A 23,888-nucleotide genomic window follows, 5' to 3' on the forward strand; every position below is an offset into this window, starting at 1 on the left:
CTGACAGTTCCTGCTCTGTATGCTAACAACCATTGTGTATTTGCTACATGTGCTATCATTAGCGCCAACAATCCCCCTCGGAGCGGGGTTGGAGCGGGTGTGTTGCTTGCGAGAATTAAAGATTTGTCTTGACAGAGAATAATGAGGGTATTGATTGTCCTACAAGATATTTACCACTCTCCACTCTTGAACTGCAAAGGGCATTGACAAACCAAAACCAAGCAGTATCCTCCAAATCATGGTAGAGGGATTTTAATGAGTCGTTCTAGACATAACCTGCTCTATCTGTTACTGAATAAGCCTTCTGAATTTACAGCTTTGTGTAATGTGCTGTAGGAGACAGTAAGTTAATAGCTCTCATTCTCATTGAATTTGCTATGGCTCAGGGTTGCCAAGTCCATGGTTTTACCACCATAGCGCAATTTAGACACAGGGAGACCCCATCTCCCTGTAACACGATTTTGATGAAGCCAAACCATTGAAGGAGGGGAAAACCACAGAAAAAATCTAGATTGGGCTAGTTTTGGGGTGGGTTTGTTTTGCAGACCTGGCAACCCTGCTAGGGCTGTACACTATGACAGTACTGTATGTACTGCTGGTAGAAATGGTGATAGATATTCTACTATACTGTGATAGAGACAATAATAAACAAAACCTTACAGGTTAGTTTAAAATGAACAACCCTTCTTGCTGAGTTCGTTTAACCAAGGGATGTGCAATCTTGCTACTAAAGGACCAATGAAGTTTAACTCCAACACACTTTTCTAGAAGTTTCTAGTGAGTCTCAAGACCTTGATTTGCTGGTCAAGGTGTGTTTAATGTGGAATGGAGCCAAACTTTGAAAGCCATCAAGGAACAGGTTTGAACACCCCTGGTTTAACTCAACAAATTTACCCAGCTCTGAGTTGCCAGTTACATTTAACAAAGCCAGCATTAGGGAGTATATTTCGAATTACACCATTAGTGTAAAATAAAATTACTCATACTGTTATATAAGATTTTGGTCATACCGCCCACCTCTAACCCTTTGTTTAAAGTACAAAGACAAATCAATAGTTACTGTCAATAAATTTTCCCAGTTTTGATGCCAGTTATTTGATATGTGAGAAATGTGTTATATTTCTCCATACAGGTGACGACCACTGGCAGAGCAAGCTACTATGTGTCCTATCAAAGAGAACCTTTTGTACGCATTAAAATCCCCAAATACTCCCTGCCCAAGGTAAGAGACTACCTAACATTTCAAAATTTGTTTTATTAGTGAGTGAACTCTTCCTTTAACTCGGTCAATTTATTATTACAGTTAATCATTACTAAAATACGTCATTTTATTTTGTTTTTGTTTAATATAGTTTTTGTTTTTAGATTTGTTTTGTTGTGTTGCTTTATTTTCTATTAGTCAGTGAACTATAATTTTAACTTGGTCAGTTTGTTATTCATAATTTTTTATTTTTATTTTAATGTTAATGTATAATTTTCTTTATTTTACAACCATTTTTATTAGTGATTTAACTGTTCATTGTAACTTGGTTAGTTGTTATTCATGTCAGTCATTACTGAAATTATTTATTTAGCATTTATTTAACATTTCGAATGCATTAGCTAGAGTAAACAAAGTATTTTCATTAGACAACTAGATTCAGAAGGAAGCTAGACAAGATTTTTATGATTCGATTATTTATTAGCTTTTCATGAACACTCTGTAGTTACTCTGCTAACCCAGTGGTTTTGGTCTTCATAATGACACCTATTGGTGTGGATGAATGATCAGTCAAAAGTAAAGGTTTTTAGTTACTAATGCCGAGCACGTTTCTGCACATTCTTGTTGAAGAACTGAAGTGCAAAATCTTTTCACTTGGCTTGCTTTGGTCAGGTGGGCATACATTATGTTCAACATGTAATCATGTAGACCATGCCCACCGAGAACTAGCAGGGGTCCTCGCTAATGACTTCAGCTATGTTTTCTCTCACCCTCAGCTCTCTTTTCCCTTCTTTTTCTTTTTCTATTTTCTAGGACATGCATATTGTGAGCACAGATCAAGGTCAGGTTTTCACTGCTGTCCAGGAGTGGAACCAGAACGATACCTACAACCTGTACATATCTGACACGCGTGGAATATACTTCACTTTGGCCCTGGAGAACGTCAGGACCAGCCGTGGGCTCGGAGGCAACAGCATGATTGACCTTTACGAGGCATAATTTCATCCCTAACTAGTTAACAAGCTAACATTAGTCAAGTCAACGGCTTCATGCTAGATGCCCATTACTCCTCAGGCTGCATTAGAATTCATGTCAGACGCTACTTCTCACCCTGGCACTCAAGCACAGCCCACATTATCTAAGCCTCTGGGGAATTAGCAAGCGTAAATGAACGATAGCAATGAAGACAGAGAGATAAATTGAGTTGTAGTTAAATGTTGTCGAATGGGGAGAGGAGAGAGATTGCTGATTCAATGGGAGCTGCTCGTGTTTTGGGTATTACTCCTTTTTAAAGGGATCCTATCACGAGGAATAAAGTTTCCCTTGATCTTTCGAGATAAGAGATTTCATTGTACCACGTAGACATATCATAAATTGTTTCCCTCTGGACGATAGCTGGTTTCTTAGCCAGCTTAAGCCCTGTTAAGAAATACTGGTACTTCAGAAAAGAACAAATCTCAAATTCAAAACATTTCAAATTATCTTAATTGCTCCAAAGCACACATTTTATTATGTCTATTCAATCATTATTTTTAATATTTTTTTTGTCTTAAGATCTAAAGAAGCTTTGGGAGTCTTTATTATAGGCACAAGCAGAAGTCTTAAGGATTTATTGGAGACCTTTTAGAGAGAAAAAAAGGAACTCTTATAAAAGCTAATAAAAGAAAATAGCACACAACAAGTGAGACTAAGTGAAAGGAAGTGCATTTCTCTCTATCATTTTCTCCTGTTTTTTAAAAACCTCTCAGGGGTAGTCTCTATTATACTTATTTTGGGTCAGTGGCATTGTTCTGTTCTCTTCTTTTGATAAGAGTAGACTATTAGACTTTTTTAAATCTCCTACCAAGTATGAAGTACTAAAGTGAAGTTTATTTTTTTCAGGAATAATCAGGTATATATTTATATTGTTCTAAATGTAATTAAATTAAGCATTATATATATATATATATATATATATATATATATATATATATATATATATATATATATATATATATATATATATATATATAATTCTCCCTTTAGACCTTTATGATTTGCATTCATTTATATGCTAAATAATAAAATCATTACTTATAGTGTACCACAATCGTCAATAAATATTATTTTGTGAGTATAAATCCTCAGTAGAAAACTTGAGTATCGGAAGTGTCAATATCTCAAGATCGATCCACCTGTCTGTGGCCAGAACTCTCACTGCCTGTAGTTTTTCTGTAAGAATAGATTTGTCAGTTGAGTTCAAGGAAACCATTCCTCCTTCAAGACATTAAGACATTAACATTAGAATACAGTCGCTATTAGCATATACTATATCATATTGCTTTAAAATTAGCAGCCTTTACCAAGCACAATTTTTATTTTTTTTTAATGAGAAATGAAACATTCGCTTCCCTTGTCCAGGCAGCTAAAAATAGTCTCCATTACTGAGTGCCGTCAAGGATGGTTTCATTAATGCATTGGTTATGATGCATCTCCCCACTTTTGTGCCAAGGCTGGCTCAATGCATGCTCACCCTGCCAATATTGAATCAGCAGTCCATCCATATCTCTAATAGATTGGAGCAGCCTTCATTAATGCTCATTGAAACCTGGCTTTTTTCACTGAAGCTCCAGTTGGAGCCTAAGTTTAGATGTGGTCCGTGACTGGACGCTTGTCATATTTATCTCTCTATTGATCAGCGAAAAGTGGGGTTGCTTTACTTTTATATATTTTTGTAACAGTAGTGATTGATAATGCATATTTTGGTTCTGGCACACACTTCTTTGGTGTTGGCATCAGTGGCCTGCTGCCTTGAATGCAAAGTACACACACTGCTTACCTTGGCAACGCTAGAATTCAATTATACACTACTGTTTAAAAGTTTGAAGTCAGTTTTTTTAACATTAATATTTTATCCAGCAAGGATTCATTAAATTGATCAAAAGTGACAGTAAAGACTTTTACGTTTCAAAAAATTAATATATATATATAAAAAAAAAAATTCCAAATAAATATTAAGTGTAATTTCAACGAAAAATATTAAGCAACTTTTTTTCTCGCACAGTGATACACACACACACACACACACGCACATTTTACTCTTGTTTTAAACAGAAGTATTTCAGGCTAGAGATCTTTGCTTTGTTTGCTCAGTTGCTCTTTTGATTATTCGCATAGTGCTGAACACACACTCGTGATGAATTCTTTGTAAACACGATTGAGCAGCTGATCCGCTCACTGAAGCATGACCCGATTTGCAGAGCATTCTGAATATGAACCACTCTACCACAACCAGTACATCCATCTTCTTCCTGGAGAACATTGGTACGGAGAGATGGAAGCTAAAGGATAATAAATAATTACCGCTGTGATTGACATGTCTGGCCAGCGGAGGAGGGAACCCCATTAGCCGTGTCCATCCAATGCAGCTCCATCACTGGGACACTGTCAAATGCAGTCCCTATTAGTGCCACTTACAGACTCGGACCCTGCCTTAGAGCATGCTTCGCTAGCAGGACGCGATTTAAAACGGGTCGCTAGCACCACTGTCACCATTCAATATTGCTAAGTTTGGGCTTGTTTTAAGCCGAGAATGAGCAGCCTGGCACTGGGTTAGATGCTTGTCAGCTAGAGTAATACCATGTCAGCGAGCTTGGGCTTTCATAGAGTGGGCGCTAGTGTCTGCGTAATTAAGAGACTTTAGTAGATGACAGTCCGAAGCACTGTAATGGTCAATGTAGATGTTCATGTTCATATTTGTATCGTATTTCTTCCCCCATGTTCCCAGGTAGCAGGGATTGAAGGTATGCTCATTGCTAATAGGAAGGTGGAGAACCAGGTGAAGACGTACATAACTTACAACAAGGGCCGAGACTGGAGGCTTTTGCAGGCGCCCACTACTGACCTGGCAGGAAATCCCATTCATTGTGTGCTGGTAAGATATTCTTTTGTGACCTATTCCTTTACCTTAGTCAGTTTGATATTTACATTAATCATAGCTAAAAAATATATACAATTGTTTTATTTTATAACAAAATTTGTTTTATTAGTGAGTGAACTCTTCCTTTAACTCGGTCAATTTATTATTACAGTTAATCATTACTAAAATACGTCATTTTATTTTGTTTTTGTTTAATATAGTTTTTGTTTTTAGATTTGTTTTGTTGTGTTTCTTTATTTTCTATTAGTCAGTGAACTATAATTTTAACTTGGTCAGTTTGTTATTCATAATTTTTTATTTTTATTTTAATGTTAATGTATAATTTTCTTTATTTTACAACCATTTTTATTAGTGATTTAACTGTTCATTGTAACTTGGTTAGTTGTTATTCATGTCAGTCATTACTGAAATTATTTATTTAGTTATTTTATTTTATGCCAAGTTTTATTAGTAAGTTAACTATTCCTTTATGTTGGTCTGTTTTTATTTATTTATTTATTTTTTATTTGATTTCGATTTATGGGCCAATTTGTTATTTATGGGAATACAAAAGAAATCTAGACCAATTTTGGAAATAATATTTTCATACGGCTAGCTTAACTTTCTAATTCTTTCAACGTAATATTCTTTCTGCAACAGATATGATTAAAGGCAACAGACACTGTAAAGCATAATTAGAGATGATATTAGATCTACTCAAGTAAAACATTTTTATAATTTGTAAATGGGAAATAGTTTCAGGGTATTGAAATGCACAGAGAATCATTAATATTTAGCAGCCATATCATGTTTAGAGGCAAAAGAAAAACATCAAGGCCAAAGAAACACACACAGAAAGCTCCAGCAGACTGAAGAGGCTGTAATAGTCCTCTGCTTTGACACTCTCATTAGCCTCCTATAATCCTTACGATTACCGACTCGAAATCCTATTGCCTTTGCCGTCCATGTAATAATGTCAAGCCACCAATTGAGGGGATGAAAAGGACAATCTGTGGTGCATGGAGAGCAGATTCTGGTTTTGTTATGTAGGAGGTCGCAGGAGAGTTGCTTCTCTGCTTTAATGTCAGATACCTGTCTTTTGCCGGTAATGACTGTAAAAGGCAATTAGCGTTCATGGTAAGGGTAGCGGCCTCGACAGAGGGCACTCCATACATGAATGCATTACATTATTTGTCCCATTTTTGGTGGAAACCACAGTCGATATGTTATTGTTATTCATTTGAGCTTTTCAAGGTGTTATCTTCCTAGTGTTGGATAAATGAGTACATGATACCCACTGTTGCACTCAGTAATAAACCATCACGCCTACCCTTTATTACAAAACCAGACACATACTTCTACAAGTCATGGCTCGAGGCTGTTTACATTTGTAAGCATCGCAGCTACATGTTATTTCTGAGTATTTACTAACACACAGACCAATCAGCTGGAAGATTGAGGCTACAATTCAGCAACAGTAAATTATTATTTTTTTCTTTCTTTCTTTTTCTGATTCTGATGAGAAAAATAAAGTAGACAATTTGGTAACACTTTACTTTAAGGTGTCTTTGTTACATGTTACATTATACACACTATAATAATAATAAATTATTCATAATTACATGCAAGTAATCTTTAGCCAAACCCTAATTCTAAGCCAAACCATATAAGTGCATGTAGTTAATTAATATTACTCAGTACTTACATTTATAATTACACTGTAACTTAAAATTACATTTTTTGAGTGAACAATTGCCTTTACTATTAAGTGGCTGTACCATGTGATAGAAACTAAAATAGAGCATCGCTATGTGCCATCAGCTGCTTCCAGTGCAGACAGCTGATCATAATGAGCACGATTTAGTTTTGACGAGCCATGTCACACCATAATGTTATGCTGCTCTCCAATCTGGGAAATCAACTTCCTACTTTGAAAAGTATAATAGAATCCCACTTAAACTTGGAAACAGAAATTCATCCCTCAAGACATTGTGTACCTTTTCAGCACCCAGGGAGAACATAATAAGCAATCAAAATACATCAACAAGTCATACAGTAGTGCTTACATTATGTGATATATATATATATATTTTTTTACAAATCTTAGCAGAGACCAGTGTTATCCTGTATGCTGATAATTATGCACCTATAGAACATGTTAACATTGCAGAGCAATGTTTATTCTCTGTAATATGTTTGCCAGACAACTTCTTTGTTCAAAGTTTTTTTACTTTCTTAGAACATTCTACATCTGAATTTAAACAGAACACAGAATTATTCCCACAGAAGCTATTATTTCCTAAATTCTGTTTGTGTTGCCTTTATATCGTCCTTTAACTTGATTGGCTGAGTTTGCTTTATAGATTTATTGTCTTGATTTACCTGAACTGTGTTATTTTGTTTACACGTGGATCTCCGGCGGCGAGATTAACGGTATCCAGTATGCAATGGATCACCCAGCATTATCAATGTTTCTCCAGGGTCATGACAGTGAATTATGGGAGCTGCTTCTGTATTATGAATTGTGTAATATAGTCGCCTGCATTATAGCCAAGGCAGCAGCACTCGTGAGCTTATTGTCTTAGACTTTCTCATGCCTGCGGGATCACGTCGGCTCCTTTTGATTGACAGCTACATAATAGCTTTGTTGTGGCTAATGGAGGATGTGTCACTTTCTCTCTGCTCAGCCGTTTTGCTCGCTGCACCTACAACTGCAGATGTCAGAGAACCCGTACCTCTCAGGCTCCATTTCCACCAAGAGCTCGGTGCCGGGAGTCATCGTGGCTACAGGTAAATGAAAACATGAGCGGCATGTGTGGGACTGTCATGTTCGGCCGTTGTTGGGTGTGTTTGCGTGTTTATAAGAAACCTAAACATTGCTTGTTACGTCAGGCTGGTCACTAAGGATGCTTTTAAGCCAGAGCTTTTGCTGCAGACTCTCACGTTTGTTTGCAGTCAGCATTTGGTCGTTTAGTTGTTGTGAAAGTGGATTTTAGCTCCAAGATAAAATGTAATTTGGAGTACGATTCAGCTTGTTTATGAACAAATCATCCTAAATCACAAATACAAACAACTTTTAAATGGATAGTTCACCTGACAATGAAAATGATTTACTTGCCCTCATGCCGTCTTAAACAAATATGAATTTCTGTCTTCATTTTGTGAAATGTGGACGTCAGTGTTGGACAAAAGTTTTTGGTTACCAACATACTTCAAAAATACTGCTTTTGGTCTAAAGAGAAAAAAAAAATGAATGTTTGGAATGACATGAGGCTGAGTAAATGATGACAATTTTAATAATTTTGGGGTGAATTATAATCATCGTTGATGTAGGCCTATAATTTGCATCTTTGACTTCTCATGGTCAGTTTGGTACAAGAGACCCCAAACATTTGAACAGCAGTATATCTTGTAATTGTAATTTTATTTTATTTTATTTGTAACTATTCCTGTGATATGTAATATGTAAAACTATTCTATTGTTAATATACTGAAATACCTACAATTATTTTATTTTATTTTAAAGTTCTTATATGGCCTTGCGACAATGTGCTCCACCTTATAGGCTCCTCTTTATTGGTGGCTAATATATATATAAAAAAACAACAACACTGTATTCATGATTGTAGACCACATATTTGTAAAATTAATATATATATATATATATATATATATATATATATATATATATATATATAAAAAAGAAAAATACTTTGACCACCAAGTGCTTATACATAAACTTTCAAAAAAAAAATTTTATTATTAAAGCCTTTTCTTCACATCTTCAGTCTACTTTTGGACCAAGCAGGCAAACCAAGTGTTTAAATAGTGTATTTTATTTTATTTTATATACAGTTTTGAAATAGCCCCTCTTTCTAAATATACAAAAGTTCTTTAAACATGAACAGCTCTCTCATTTCGCATTCACAGTGGGTTTGCTGTTAAAATTGTCAGTTGAAGCAAACAAACTCATTTCTCACAGGCAACTCAAGGACGTACAATCACTTCCTCTCTGTTCATTGTGACAGTCTTAGAAAAGGGCAACACCAAAAAAGTGGAGAAGACTGCGGGAGGGTTTATGCTAGTCATGATGTTTGTGTGCATAGGTGTAAAACAACACAACTACGATACACAAGAATAGAAGTTGTGGCACTCCCCTTATCATTATCATGTTCTCTCTTTCGTAATTCATAGTCGTTTGAGAAAAAAATAAAATCCTCAGAAGTAATATCTAAAATGCACAAGATGACAGTGTAAAAGTATGGAGATTTAAAATGAGTATGGGTAGCATAGCTCAAAATCATTTGGTCTTGGATGAGACATTTGATAAGAAGTGTTTGAGTTCATACTGTGGCGCTTGATTTTTAATTTCAGACTTTTGTGTCTTGGCAATCCTGAGCACAGTGTGAGACATCAAGTTTTTTCTTCTCAAAACCTCCATTTAACCTCATTGTTGTGGAAGCAACCTTTTTATTTAATTTTTTTTGTGTGTCAGGATTGTGGGCTCATGAACATGCCAGTCAGAACTGAGTTTGTTTGTATGTATGTTGTGAGTATATTAAGTTTGTATGAGCATGGATTGAGCAAATATTGAACCATGCTGTCTGACCTCAGTTACAAAAGCTGCTTATTCTAGTACAAATACACATTTGTCGATTTATGAATTTTGAATGTGCTATGCTGGTGTTTGACATTGTTTCATTATTTAACACAATTATTTTTCGGATTTGGTTCGTTTCCCAGGAAATATTGGGTCTGAGCTGTCTTACAATAATGTGGCGATGTTCATTTCATCAGATGCAGGCAATAACTGGAGACAGGTATGGCTGGTTCACACTGGTTCATACTTCCCGTTTTAGCCACTTGAAAGCAACAACATTTTTTTAAGCAAACTCACAGAGGGGTTTTAATTGTGATATACTCGTGTCGAGTAACCCGCAAAAATAACGGAAGTGGCGCATTCAATGCTGATAATCCATGAAATGCATTGTAAGACCATAAAGCATAATGCTATTGTGAATTCACAAATGTTACGATTCAATTAAATATGCATTGAGCTTTAATTATATACATGCATGTAGGTTACGTACGTGCTTTTCAGAGCGGCTTCATTCACAGTAAATGCTGCTCAACACAAACTGTTATCATTTACATGTGTGGAGTGTCTAAAACTCCATCTATGAATATTGTTGTGAGTTTGCATTTATTATGAACGCAACTGTTACTGACAGCCATAATCTTGATCTTGTATTAACCACAAACCCTATATTTCAGGCATTATACCAAAAACACATTTAAAATACCCCATTGATTCAGAACGATGGAACCGGAAGTGCTAAAATGCTACATTTGGCTCGGTTTTGTCCTTCAAAAACATGTCATCTCTGTAGAACTCCATTGCAAAAACCGAAAGGTTAACCCAGAGTACAAAAGCTAGAAAAACTTCTGTATGACTGTGAGAAAAGTGCACAAATGTCTACGCAAAGATGCCCTTTTGAGCCTATTTGTGCAATAAAATGAAAATAACCCCATGTTGTTCTTCCAATGATGCAGATTTTTGAAGAAGAGCACAACGTGTGGTTTTTGGACAAAGGTGGAGCTTTGGTTGCCGTGAAGCAGCCCACTGTGCCCACTAGACATCTTTGGTAGGTGAAAATAAGCTTGCTTCTGCCAGGTTTATTCATGCTGGTTTGGAGATATTCTGCTTCAGTTACTACAGTTGGCACTCCATCTGTCTGACAGGGTCGGTTCTGTACTATTAAGATCATTGAGGAAAAAAAAATCAATCGTCGGGTTGGTGTAGATCGAACATGCTCTCCACACAAACAAAAATGAAACGGCAGGACACAAAGGCTGCCAAATCACAGATTGGAATCAGTTTTTACATGGCGCACCATGGGAAGTGTTCCATATTAAAGCTTCCCACTCATCCCCCCGAGTTTACACATTGGTTCCTTCTTCAAATTGGCCCACCCTGGTTTTGCTTCAGTGATGTTTAATCCTCCAGAGTCTCAAATCTTTTCTCTCTTATCACTCAAAGCATTTGGCTTTAGTTTTAAGTCCACTGAAGTGTGGCACCTTCATTTTTTAGTTCTCTTAAACAACTCAAGCGAAAAGTAAGTGGAGACACAAATGTGTAGGGCAGTCGTGTCATGTCCTGCAAGTATGACTTCAAATAACAGCCTTGACTGTATGTTCTCTTAATGGATACATGTCAACACTAACTCCGACTGTTGCTTTTATCAGACCCGAGAGAACTTGGAAGCAGTGCCATTGTGCATTGTTGCAACCTTGTCACACATGCTAGCCTACTGTTTGCACCTGTGAAATGATGTTGAAAAGCTGTCAGAAAGTATCATGATCAGACCTGAAGGAAGAAAGCTCTACAGCTTTTGCTTGCTTCTGTTCCCTTCCACATTTGTAGACGTTTCTTGTATGTTTTGATGTTGCGTCTGGTTTTCTTCGACCTCTGCTTTCTTTTTTTAATCTTTATTGTACTTTTACTGGGTTTTATGTATCTCTGCTATTTGTTTGCATCTTATTCCCTTTAAAACAGATTATTTAAATTATAGTTCAGCCATAATGGAAACTTCATTATCATTCACTTACACTTTAAAATTGCATGCAGTGCTGGGTAGTAACTGAGTACATGTAATCTGGCAATACGATACAAAAGATTATCCTATTTAAATCAATATGATAAACAAGTTAGGTTGAAAGTAATCTAAAAGTAATAAAAAAGTAGTCTGATTATATTACCTAAAATGTGTAATGTGATAGATTACATTACTAACTGTAATTTTTTTTATGTATAGTAATCTGGAATCAGTAACAGACTACAATTTACAAGTAATCTACCCTGCACTGGATGTACAACATTCATTTGTTTGTAGTTTTGTCATCCATTAACATTTGAACATCTCAATGTCTTCTGCAGGATCAGTTTTGATGAAGGTCGTCAGTGGACGCGTCACAGTTTCTCAGCCATGCCGCTGTTCGTGGACGGTGTTCTGGTGGAGGCAGGTGCTGAAAATCAGATCATGACGTAAGTCTATACAGGTTTGCTTTTGACAACCATCTATCTCTCACACACGCACACAGAGCCTGTGTGTCCTCATTATGTCCTATTTATTACAGAAGAATAGATTCCTCTGAGCTCTAAAACCTGTTCGTTCAAGAGATACACTTGTTAGGAAAGGTTAATTAATCATACACTTAAGCTAACCAATAACACTTCTCGTTGTGTCTCAGTGCCGGTCTATAGTTTAATAGGGTTGTATAGTACTTTTTAATTATTACTTTGAACACAAATAAAAAAATAAATAAAAAAAAAATCTCGTAGAAATAGGACTCAAAGACAGGACTGATATTATTGGTAAAAGTAAACTATAACAGAGGAATCTGCAGAGCGGTAGGTGCTACACAGATAGAAACAGCACAAGATTTGGTAACCTCTCACTCATTTTTATTTTACATTGTGTTTTTTTTATTAATCTATCTGGCTGTCTCAGTATTACTTCACTTTATGAAGTGGTTTCATAGTCTTTTTCATAAATCTTTGTTCTGTTTGCTTGTCGTGCTCACAATGATTAAAACAAGGGAATTAAATAACTGCTAATAAGAATCATATAAGTAGTATTTTTATTATTTATTTGAAATGATCACTCTGAATTCAGATAATGCTACTATCCCCATATTGTCCAATTTATAGGATACAGGGAGCAATTTCAGACCTAACTAATGAAGTAACCCAGTAATGCTCAATCCAGCCTCTGGAGATGTAACTTTTTGCTTAAAGTTTAATTCCAACGCTTACACATCTGGACCAGCTAATGAAAGTTTCCTTCTTCACTTAAAAATGAGTGAGCTCTATGAGAATTAAACATTTCTTTGTCAATTGGCAGGTTTTTTGGACACTTCAGTCATCGTTCTGAATGGCAGCTTATCAAAATTGACTACAAGCCCATATTCACCAGAAGGTGCACAGAGGGAGACTACCAAACCTGGCACCTGCATAACCAGGTAAAACGAAAAACAAGCAAAAACCCAATTTCGAAATCGCAATATCGGTTGCAACTGACTTAGATATGGTTTTCTTAGGGTGAGCCATGCATAATGGGTCAAAAGAAGATCTACATGAAGCGTCGTCCAGGAAACTACTGCATGGTTGGATGGGACAACTCCAGGATCCTGTCTGCAGAACCCTGTATTTGCAGAGCACATGACTTTGAATGGTGAGTTTACAGCACACCAAATGAACACAGCTAAAGATGCACCCACTGAGCCAACAGCTACATCAGTGATTTCCTGCAGGTGTATCTTTTTCGTGATTTTAGAAGAATTGTCTTGAGTAGTTTAATTTACTTTAGACTGACTGTGTTATTAATTTGATCTGACTCCAATTAAAGAAGGTCTCAAATGTAGACTGATTCTAATTATATGCTGATCATCATTTTAGATGTGATCTTAATTTAGATATTTGATTATTATTATGGGCATGTCATGGTTCATTCATTTTTCTAGTCACGGTCTTACAAACTGGCTACCATAATCAGAGTTTACAACTAATATGCTTGAGTTTGGCCGCCACATGCTTGCTCAAAACAAAATAGTATAGCAATGTGCAATACATTTCTACATTTTAGTTACGATGTATTAAATTGATTAAAAGTGGCATTAAAACATTTACTGTATAATGGTATACAATATTTGTATTTCAAATAAATGCTGTTCTTTTGAATTTCTTTTCAATAAAAAAAAAAAATCCAGCATTACAGTTTCCACCAAAATAAGAATCAGCAACTGTTTCTAAAATTGATAACGTGTCTTCAGCAGCAAATCCAGAAATTAGACTGATTTCTGAAGGATCATGTGACACTGAAGACTGGAGTGGGGATGCTGAAAATTCAGTTTGCCATCAAAGAAATACATTAAAAGTTATAATGCATTAAAATAGAAAAAAAGTCATTTTAAATTGTAATAATATTTCACATTATATTACTATTTCTACTATATTTATTTTATTTTATTTTTATAAATAAATGCAACTTTGGTGAACATAAGAGTCTTGTGCTCATAAACGTTTATCGGCCTCAAACTTTCGATGTGATAAATTTACTAAATCGGTGTAAAACAGTTCAAAAATGCTCAATACACAACATCAGATATTTATTTGTTGAGTCAGTATATCAAACCCTACTCTGCTCTTTAGGTGGGATCACAGGTATTTATAAAACTGCCTGGCCTTCATGTTCTGTTCACTGGCGATCCGGGAGCTGTTTTCAAAGATCTCAGAATAGACTTAGTGCTTCTACTCCAGTGGACTGGTTGACCCCCTCTGTAGGGTCAGTATAGGTGGGAAAGGTGCCTTATTGAGGATCAAGATGCATGGATTCAGACTGTCTCTGGGCTTTTAAAGGCCGCAGGGCTGAGAGAAGAAAAGAAGATCGAGGTTCTTTATCATAGTCTGTTGTTGCCTGTCTGGAGGTTGTTTTAAAGTATATATAAATACCTCAGGATTTATCACATTCACAGACCAAGTGGTTTATCTTCTGCCAACAATGCACAGTGCATCCTTACTTTGTCTTTAATATGTTCTCCTGTTCTACTTGATATTGTTTTGCAGCAAATAGTACAGTTACAAATCTCAGTGAAGAGATCTTAACATGCTTTCAGATAAGTGTTCATTTGTGTTCTCTATATGCAAGTAGTGCCCAGAATGCCTTTTGAGATTTATTGTGCGTCTTTAATTTGCCCAGTACTTTGATTCTAATACTAGAATTTTTCATTAAGCAATGCTTTGTCCAAAATATGAAAGGAATGGATCCCCTAAAAAGATGAACGCCTTGCTAGGACCCTCCTTCTAAAATATGACGAAAGCTAAATATTTCTTCCTTTTTTCTTTTCCCCAAAAGTATGTGAATGTATCTTTTAGAAAACAGTGTCACTGAAATTTCACCCTCTTCTCTTAAAGGTCTGTGACATTCACTGATTAAGAATCTCAGAGGGAAGTTTTATATAAAAAAACAAAAACAAAATAAACTGTCTGATTTTTCTGATTTGCTGTGGCACAAAGCATACCTACGTAAGAACAGATGAAAAACTGATCTTATGAAGAACTGACCATAACCTCATTTGATCTGTTTTGTTTTTGACGGGCGGTTAAGAAAGGAAAGAAAATGAGCAATTAGGACATGCATATATATATATATATATATATATATATATATATATATATATATATATATATATATATATATATATATACACCTATCAAGAGGCTTTTTTAACTTCAAGCCATTAATTAGAGTCTGAATAAATGTAGGATTAGTTCTGCCAGAACAGAAGGGTTTCTCTCTCTCTCTCTCTCTCTCTCTCTCTCTCTCTCTCTCTCTCTCTATCGGTGCAAAAAATTTAAATAACAATAATTCACAGTTATTGCATTGCAATTTTTGTATTTCATTTGTTTTTGTTCTTTTGTAATGCATTTTGTGTGATTTGTTGGTGTAATAGTCTGGATGATACAGACATGACAAACTAAATAGATTTAATTTGTATGCTAATTCATTTTAAAAATGTTACCCAGTTCTCTGTTTATCTTAAATTAACCAGATACAGCCTCGTTTCTGAATTAGAAAAACTAGCAGTTTAATTAAGTCCATTAGCTTCTGTGATATTTTGTTTTCATGTATTCATTGTCCAGATCAGTTCGGCCCACCGGTACATACAGTATTTCTTCCTGCAGTTTTAATATAGGAACATGCTTGAAAAACAAAACAACGTTTCCTAACCTTACTGTGATTCACAAAACTTTTAATTGCAAAAAACAACTTGTGACATGATATGCAGAGTAATTATTCTGTGGAATATAATATGTTGTCTCTTTCCATTAGCTCTGATACAGAGAGCTCATCTAATAATTGTTATTGCTTTAGGTTGTGGTGTAAGAATTAAAAACACATCTTTTTATCTGCAGATATAAAATATGTGATACTAACAGAAGAACAAAATAACATTTGTAATGCAGTTGTTGCAAAGACAACTGTAATTAAGAATTCTTTTTTTTACATTTCATAATAATAATCGCAGTATAGCCTATATACTGTGTGTGTGTGTGTGTGTGTGTGTGTGTGTGTGTGTGTGTGTGTGTGTGCATTGCCAATTTGTGTGCATTGAAATTTAATGAGGTCCAGGATGGGGTTAAGAATTGTGCTATAATAACCCATACAAATACAACTCATTATATACACTAAACACTTTAAAAGAGACATACATGTAGATGTTTGGAGGGATGGACACTGTTACATTATACCATATTCATTGCATCAAATTAAACAAAAACAAATTTGGTGGATAATTTTATCAGTATGCAATGATAACATTACTTTTGTCATTTTTTGTAAAAAATGTGATTACTTTGTCTAGTGCTCTTATGAATATTTTTTATTACTTTGTGAAAATGTACTACTACTATATACCCTACCGAATGAAATAGCATAGACTTTTTCATGGCTAGTGTTTTTGTAGGCTATTTCATTTCATTCTGTTACCTACTTGTTCTAGATCTATGTACTACTAGTGTACCGAATGTGCTATCCTGTCAGCAGTAACCTGTCGGTGGGCTTTTTTTTATTATTATTAGTTTAGACGCTGATGCAGTGTTGCCAGATATTGCTATAAAAACTAAATAAAATTTGCAGATAAGATAAGATAAGATAAAGATAAAGATATCCCTGACCCTAATCTGAAACTTCCCAGTTGATTAACTTTTTAAAGTGTCAAATTAAGTGAAAAACAACTGGCAGGAGTTGTTCCCACATCCTCACTCATGAGTCACATCTCTCAAGCCTCGTTCAATCCACCAGTGTCTGGCAGCCATCATTTTCATACCACAGACGCTAAACATTCTTGCAAAATGTCTAAACTGAATTATACATGTCATGCAAACATTCATATGAGGAGTTTTAATCAGCAAATTAGTCATTCAGATCATTGGAACCTCGGTGACCTCGTAGCTTGCTACGGGCCTGTGTTTGAATGTTTTTACCTATTTTTAAACAAAAAATTGTTTACAATCAAACAATCAACATTTTACACTGTGCATTTAGGGTAGTGTTTAAATACTAATATAAATGCACTTTTTATTTATTTATATTGTATATATTTCATATTTGCAAGTAATTATTCCACATTAAGGGTAAATTATAATAGATAATACTAGATCTCAAGAATGATAACAATAATGTTACTTTTATATTTTTGTAATAAGAACTTAATCATATATATTTCAATTTATATTAAAATGTGTTTTTTTTAAATAAGGATTGTCTCTATGTAATTAACTATGTAAATGTGGTCTTGAGAAAGAAGAAGAAAAAAAAAACATTTGCAGGACTTTTTCTTAATTGTTAAAAGTGATGTTGTAATTCTGCAACAGTGGGCTTTACAGGGCTATACTGCTTCCATTGACCAATACTAGATTGCACCAATCATTTTACAGAACAACTGAGGTTCAGTTTGATTATGATATAAATGAGAGTGACATAGAAGCACATCTTTTTTATAAGTTATAGTTAAAAGATCAGAAGTTCCTTTAATTTTTAGGATATATACATCATGATCTAAGAGTAGCTTTATTAGATGTCATTACTAAACCAGTCAGTGTTTTGCAAACTGTAATTCAGAAACACTATTTCTTCTTACTTATGTAAGATCAAAGGAAATTGAATGTTAACTTGTATTAACAAGTCCAAAATCACACATTATACCAAAATCCACTTCAAAGATGATCATTAACTCTTTACTGAAGGACATATGTTTTAGTTTTCAAAATACAGGCAAAGCAAATTTATTTGTGCATTTTTTATAAAACAAACAAGAAAGCACATACATTAAAATGACAATGATACAAAACCCAGTGTAAAAAAGCTTGACCTTTGACACCACTTACCATGGTTTAAATTGTATCTTTCTGATTTTTGGTGGAGGTTGGAATTTTTTTCATCTTCTATAGTACCATTAACTTGTGGTGTACCTCAGGGTTAAATATTGGGAATTCTCTTGTTTTCGTTGTATTTGATCCCTTTAGGTTAAATTTTTCCTAAGCGTAATATTCTGTAGTATTTTTACATAGATGCTGGTTAGGTGCTGGTTGGCAGCTAACTTATATTTAAAGTAATGAAAGTGTTACTAATTAAAGAATCACCCATATGTGCCTAAAATAACACTAAATTTGTATGGGAATAATCTGACCACTAGCACACAAATATCTTTTAAAGCTTGACTCTTATCTGAGTGCCGGATTGGAACTGCTCATAATTAAAAACCCAAATGTGCAATGCCAAAAGGGGCCATGTGTTCTGCTGGGTTTTGTTGTGGATCAGTAATTAATTGATAAATCAAAGTCAGCTGTGATATATGAACAGACATTCACTTCAGCAGGTTCCAGGGCTTCTGGGAGAAGAGAGAACTGAAAGACGTTAAGGACATACAGTACGTTGATGCCGGCAGCTCTCAGAGCAGAAAAGACATTTGTCATCCAAGAATTAATATATCTCAATGGCTGCAATTGTCTCAAGGGCATAAAAGAAGGACATGCTTGAATACAAGATGTGCCGCTGTGCATGAATGAAAGGATGTACAGGTAGTTTGGAGAATGTTTAACAGGATAGGCATCAGGGAACGGCATTAGAAAATGTCACAAATGAGATATGAACTTGCGATGACCTTGTATGGAACTAGTCAAACATACCTGGAGTGAATTTATGTTTTTCATGGATGGATTGATATCTAAAATGATTCAAAATTAAGAAATGTTATTTACAGTATGTGAGATTTGTTTGTTTTGTTTTGTAGTGATTATGGTTTTGAGAGAAGAGGGGATGGAAACTGTTTGCCTGCATTTTGGTTCAACCCTTCCACACTGTCTCGAAGCTGCAGCCAAGGGCAAAACTACCTCAACAGCACAGGGTAAGCTGTCTGTATACAATATGCAGACTCTTCATATTTCTAGCACTAAACCAATCTTGTGTTAGGAAATGGTTATTTTTAATTAAGTGAGCCATGATTTAAACTTTATTGTGCTGATGAGCAGGCACAAGCCATATTGACGTGAGCAGGTTTTAAATTTTCTGGAGATTGTGGCGTCCGTCTTTACGACAACTTTCTAGACAGACAATCCATACAGAGAGACCTAGCTGGACAGATAACACTGTGTAATGGAAAGACTTCATTTAAACCTAATTTAAAACCAACATCAGTCAGAAAGCATATCCATTCAGAGCAAGAGTGCGAAGTACAGACAAGGAAAGAGACAGAGAAAGAACGCGATTATCATTTTCAGAGATTGTGTCACATAAATTGTGGGCCAAACCCATTAATCCAGCAATAAAAAACCAGAGCTACTCAGAATGGATCTATCAGGCTTGTTGTATTCAAAAGGATAAATACAGTGACCCAGACACTAAGTAACAATGTGAATGTCAATGAGCCATTTAATTGTTTATCTCAAAAGAAAATGTTTTGATTTGTTTGTGTGTTGCAGATATCGTAAAGTGGTAGCGAATAACTGCACAAAAGGAGTGAAGGAGATGTACACAGCCAGGAAACAGCAGTGTCCGAATCGCCCCCCGCGAGGTTTAGTCCTGACAACACATGATGACAAACTCACAGCCAACATGGGCAGCAATGTGACCTTCCTGGTGCAGTTAGAAGAGGTGAGATCATCACGAGGGTCATCTGAATCCAATGAACTCAGCTAATGGATAATCATAGTCAGATTATCGGATTCGGGGATCTGATCATTTAAAATGCGGCATGGCCAGAAGCTATAATTATGGGCCTGGTATTGAGTAAATACCTAAATTATATGGTAATAATTATTAAATTGATGCGCTAACTCCATGTGAGCAGATTATCAATGATCGGATATCTAGATGTCCATGTAGCGGATTAATGTATTATGTCTGGTAGTTAAAGCAGTGGTTTTCAACTGGTTTTGCTTCAGGACTAGGATTTAACATCAGGCATCAAGTGTAAGAAACCGTATCTGTTTTTAGGAGGGCAAACATTAACGACAAAAGATATAGAAAGTGTTTTTTTACATTTAAGGCAAAACACCCAAGGTGAGTAGGTACTAATACATAGTAATAGATAATAGATATACATATTAACAGATATCACCATTCTTATCCAGTTGCTTGACTACATTAATAACTGCCAACCATGTTTTTAAGGGATATAATTTAGTTAAAAAAGGCTTTGAGAATATTTTATAGCAATAAAGATTGGTGTACGCAAGTTCTACTGAGGTAGAGAGTTCTTGCTCAGTGCATGAAGGAAAAAATTATTTTGAAGAAAAAACAATTCCTTTAAAAAAGTGTGTAGTATCTGAAATCTGCAAGCGCAAGTAGATAATATAATAAACACTTGAGAGTGTAATTTGGATGTTTTTCCACTAGTCTGAAACAACAAGCCAAACAGCTCAAAATCTCAAAATTGACCAGTTTATAAAAAATAAAAAAATAAAATTATAATAATAATGTTTTTGCCTGTAGTGCCTTGGCTTAAGGAAAAAAAACATTTTTTTATGGTGACTTCCTAACGAGGCATGTTTTTTTTTCTAGTTGCATTTTGTCATTTGCATTTAGCATTGTTTTTATCTGCTGTCCTTAACCCTAGCGCATTTTAGGTTGTAAAAAACACCATTTGAGAAGCACTGATATAGACAAAAAAAAAAAGTGTTTTGTGTAGTAACTTAATTTAGACAAATCAGAAATATTAATTAATATGACTGAATCAACAAGACTACATTAGCATACACCAACGAAAGTCATTTTAAGGTTCAGGTCGGAAATAGCACCTTAAAGGAACAGTTCATCCAAACATGAACATCCAATATATAGATTAGTTTGTTTCTTCATCATAGCAGATTTGGAAGAATTTAATTTGCGTCACTTTGTCAGCAGTGGATCCTCTGCAGTGAATGGGTGGCGTCAGAATGAGAGTCCAAACAGCTGATAAAAACATCACAATAATCCTCACCATTCCAGTCAATCGTTTAATGTCTGGTAAAGTGAAAAGCTGCATGTTTATAAGAAAGCTATCATGAAGGTATTTTATCTGGCCAAAAATTATGCTTCCTCCAGTGAAAAAAATCCATCCCCTGTTCTCTCATGTCAAAATTCACCAGAATGTTTGTTTAGGACTGTTTTTGCTTTTACGGTGCTTTTAAATGGTGCATATGTCTCTCCTGATTCAGGCGAGATGAGTTTTTCAATGGAGAAAGCAATTTTATGCATAGAAGACTCGCATTTTAGAATGACACAGTGGATTTAAGTTAAAAATGTGTTGATGGATTTGTTTCTTATAAACACAACTTTACAATTTACAGAATGTTAATTGATGGACTGGAGTCATGTCAGTTACTTGTGGATTATAGTGACGTTATTATCAGCTGTGTGGACTCGCATTCTGATGGCACCCATTCACTGCAGAAAATCCACTGGTGAGCAAGATCCACTGGTGACTTGAATGTCATGAGGGTGAGATCATTTCATTTGGGGGTAAACTGTTCCTTTAAGATAACAACAGATTACAGTGGATTTTTCAGACAGTTGTCCGACACAGTTGTGCTATAATTTAAAACATTTTTACTGCACTGGTTTATTATTGAGGTTCCAGCTATTTTAGATTAACCTCCCTCTTAATGACACCATCCCAACATGAGTGGTTACTTGACATGTTGGTCAGGCTAATTTTTCTAAGGCTGTTCTTGGTGGACCAAACTTTTAGACCAGTCTGGCTAAATGAAACTATCATTGAGCTCTATATGTGACCGTTTACACCCACATAGGTTATTTTGACATTCTGGAAACTTTCCATAATTTGGTTTCCTCTGCTCCGAGCTGTGCTGTAGCTCTTGTGGATGAAAAGGCTTCACTCTGTACAGATGGTATGGTGCAAGCCGGATACATATTACAAGCCTGCTGGGGAATAGCTTTTCATTGAGGTGCAGTGCACAAATGGTCACACATATTCTCTCCTGGTTTCTGTCTCTGTCTCTCCCTCTCTCACACACACACACGCTTTCTTGCTCATTCCAGGTAAAGTGTTTCTCCCTAGGCGTCTCACCACAGCAGAGTTGTCACATTACAGTATGATGAGATGAGGAAATGAGGGCTTATTCCTTTCATTAAGAGAGTGAGAGCTAGTAGAGAGAGAGAGAGAGAGAGAGAGAGAGAGAGAGAGATAGAAACAGATAGTGAGATGGGCTAAGAATTCTATCTATTTATATTCATGAGGGTCAGAGTCGAGGCAGTTTCTTAGGCAAATCAAATGGACTTTAATATTTAATGCCTTTAAGGTGCAACACAAGATTTTTTATTTTTATTTTTTTATTTTATTTTTTGTTAAAGAGAAAGCAGCTCAAGGTTGGAAAAGATAGAAGCGGAGAAAGTTTATGAGGAATGAGATTAGTTTATTGTTAGATATCTATCCATCCATTCATCCATTTTTTCATTGTTTTAAGTATAATTAAATTAAAATTAATTTTAGCTTAAAATGAATAAAAAATATATATATATATATTACAAACAATTGTATAGTCTGTATTTGATTAAAAAAACTGTATTTTGTAAAATATTTACAGTTACAGTTTTTTATTTTAATATATTTTAAATTATAATTTATTCATGTGATGCAGAGCTTTATTTTCTGCATCATTACTCTTGACTTCAGTGTCACATGATCAGTTCAGAAATAATTTTAATATGCTCAATAAATATTTATTGTGGCTTAATATTTTTTTTTTGTTTGTTTGTTTTTTTCTTTTTCTCTGTCTTCAAGATTATTTAATGAATATTTCAAAAGAACAGAATATATTTGAACTCTCTTGCACAATAAATGTCTTTACTCTCTCTTTTGATCAGTTTAATGTGTCTTTGGTAAATAAAAGTATTAATTTATTTTCAGAAAATGAAATCTCACTGATCTCAAACTTTTAGTATTTTTATTTTATTTTTATTTTTTTACTAAAACAGTATTTTGCTTCAAATATATTTATATTGTATTATTCATGTGTTGATATTTTTACAGGACAACTGAATTCAGGCAGTGAAACAGTTTGGGGTGGTGGATTTCCAGGATGGCAGCTAAACTGCGTGAAGCAACTTCCATAAAAAAAAGTACTTTGTCTGAACCTCGAGAGCTCAGCACAATTGTGCAAACCAAAACATCCTTCATGTGCTGCTAATTAGGGTTGGGTATCTTGTTTTTTGTTTTTTTTTTGATACCGGCACCAAATCGATTCTTTTTTAAAATGGTTCTGGTGCCTAAAAGGTTAAAAACGGATATTTATAAAAAATAAATAAATACAATTTTCCATAAAAATGATGGCTTGGCCATTAGCACTATAAACACCTGATGTCTGTTTCATTCGTACTGGACGCCAGAAGGAGCCCTTGCACATATCTAGTCACAGAAGAAGCGGAACTCATGACGTTCCAGGAAATCCCTTATATGGACAAATGCTTCCCTATTGTAACTGTAACTGAGTAAACAGAACATAATAAATATTTTGAATGATAAAACAAAGACAATAAACACTTGACTGAGACAATATAGTTTATCTGTGTTATTCAAGCCAGCTTTGGTATTTTCATAATATTTAAGTATATTTATAATCCATTGTTCTCTTTTATTGGACAACAGGTTTAGAAATGTTTAGCTTTAGGCAAGGGACGTTTAGCTTTAGGCATTTTAATTTAAGCATGTTAGTCGCTCCTTTGCGAC

General features: G+C 35.0%; 1 protein-coding gene across 1 annotated transcript in view; it reads left to right on the forward strand.

Moving 5' to 3' along the window:
- The window catches only part of sorcs3a (sortilin related VPS10 domain containing receptor 3a), a 230,070-nt gene that overhangs the window by 186,663 nt on the left and 19,519 nt on the right, over positions 1-23,888 (forward strand). The window contains exons 8-18 of the mRNA XM_059554602.1: positions 1,133-1,222; positions 2,015-2,194; positions 4,968-5,114; positions 7,787-7,889; positions 9,843-9,919; positions 10,653-10,744; positions 12,037-12,144; positions 13,004-13,121; positions 13,200-13,333; positions 18,954-19,067; positions 19,642-19,813. Of these exons, the coding sequence (XP_059410585.1) occupies positions 1,133-1,222; positions 2,015-2,194; positions 4,968-5,114; positions 7,787-7,889; positions 9,843-9,919; positions 10,653-10,744; positions 12,037-12,144; positions 13,004-13,121; positions 13,200-13,333; positions 18,954-19,067; positions 19,642-19,813 (1,335 nt within the window). The remainder of the gene's footprint in view (positions 1-1,132; positions 1,223-2,014; positions 2,195-4,967; positions 5,115-7,786; positions 7,890-9,842; positions 9,920-10,652; positions 10,745-12,036; positions 12,145-13,003; positions 13,122-13,199; positions 13,334-18,953; positions 19,068-19,641; positions 19,814-23,888) is intronic.

Source organism: Carassius carassius, chromosome 7 (assembly GCF_963082965.1).
Source record: "Carassius carassius chromosome 7, fCarCar2.1, whole genome shotgun sequence".
NCBI lineage: Eukaryota > Metazoa > Chordata > Actinopteri > Cypriniformes > Cyprinidae > Carassius > Carassius carassius.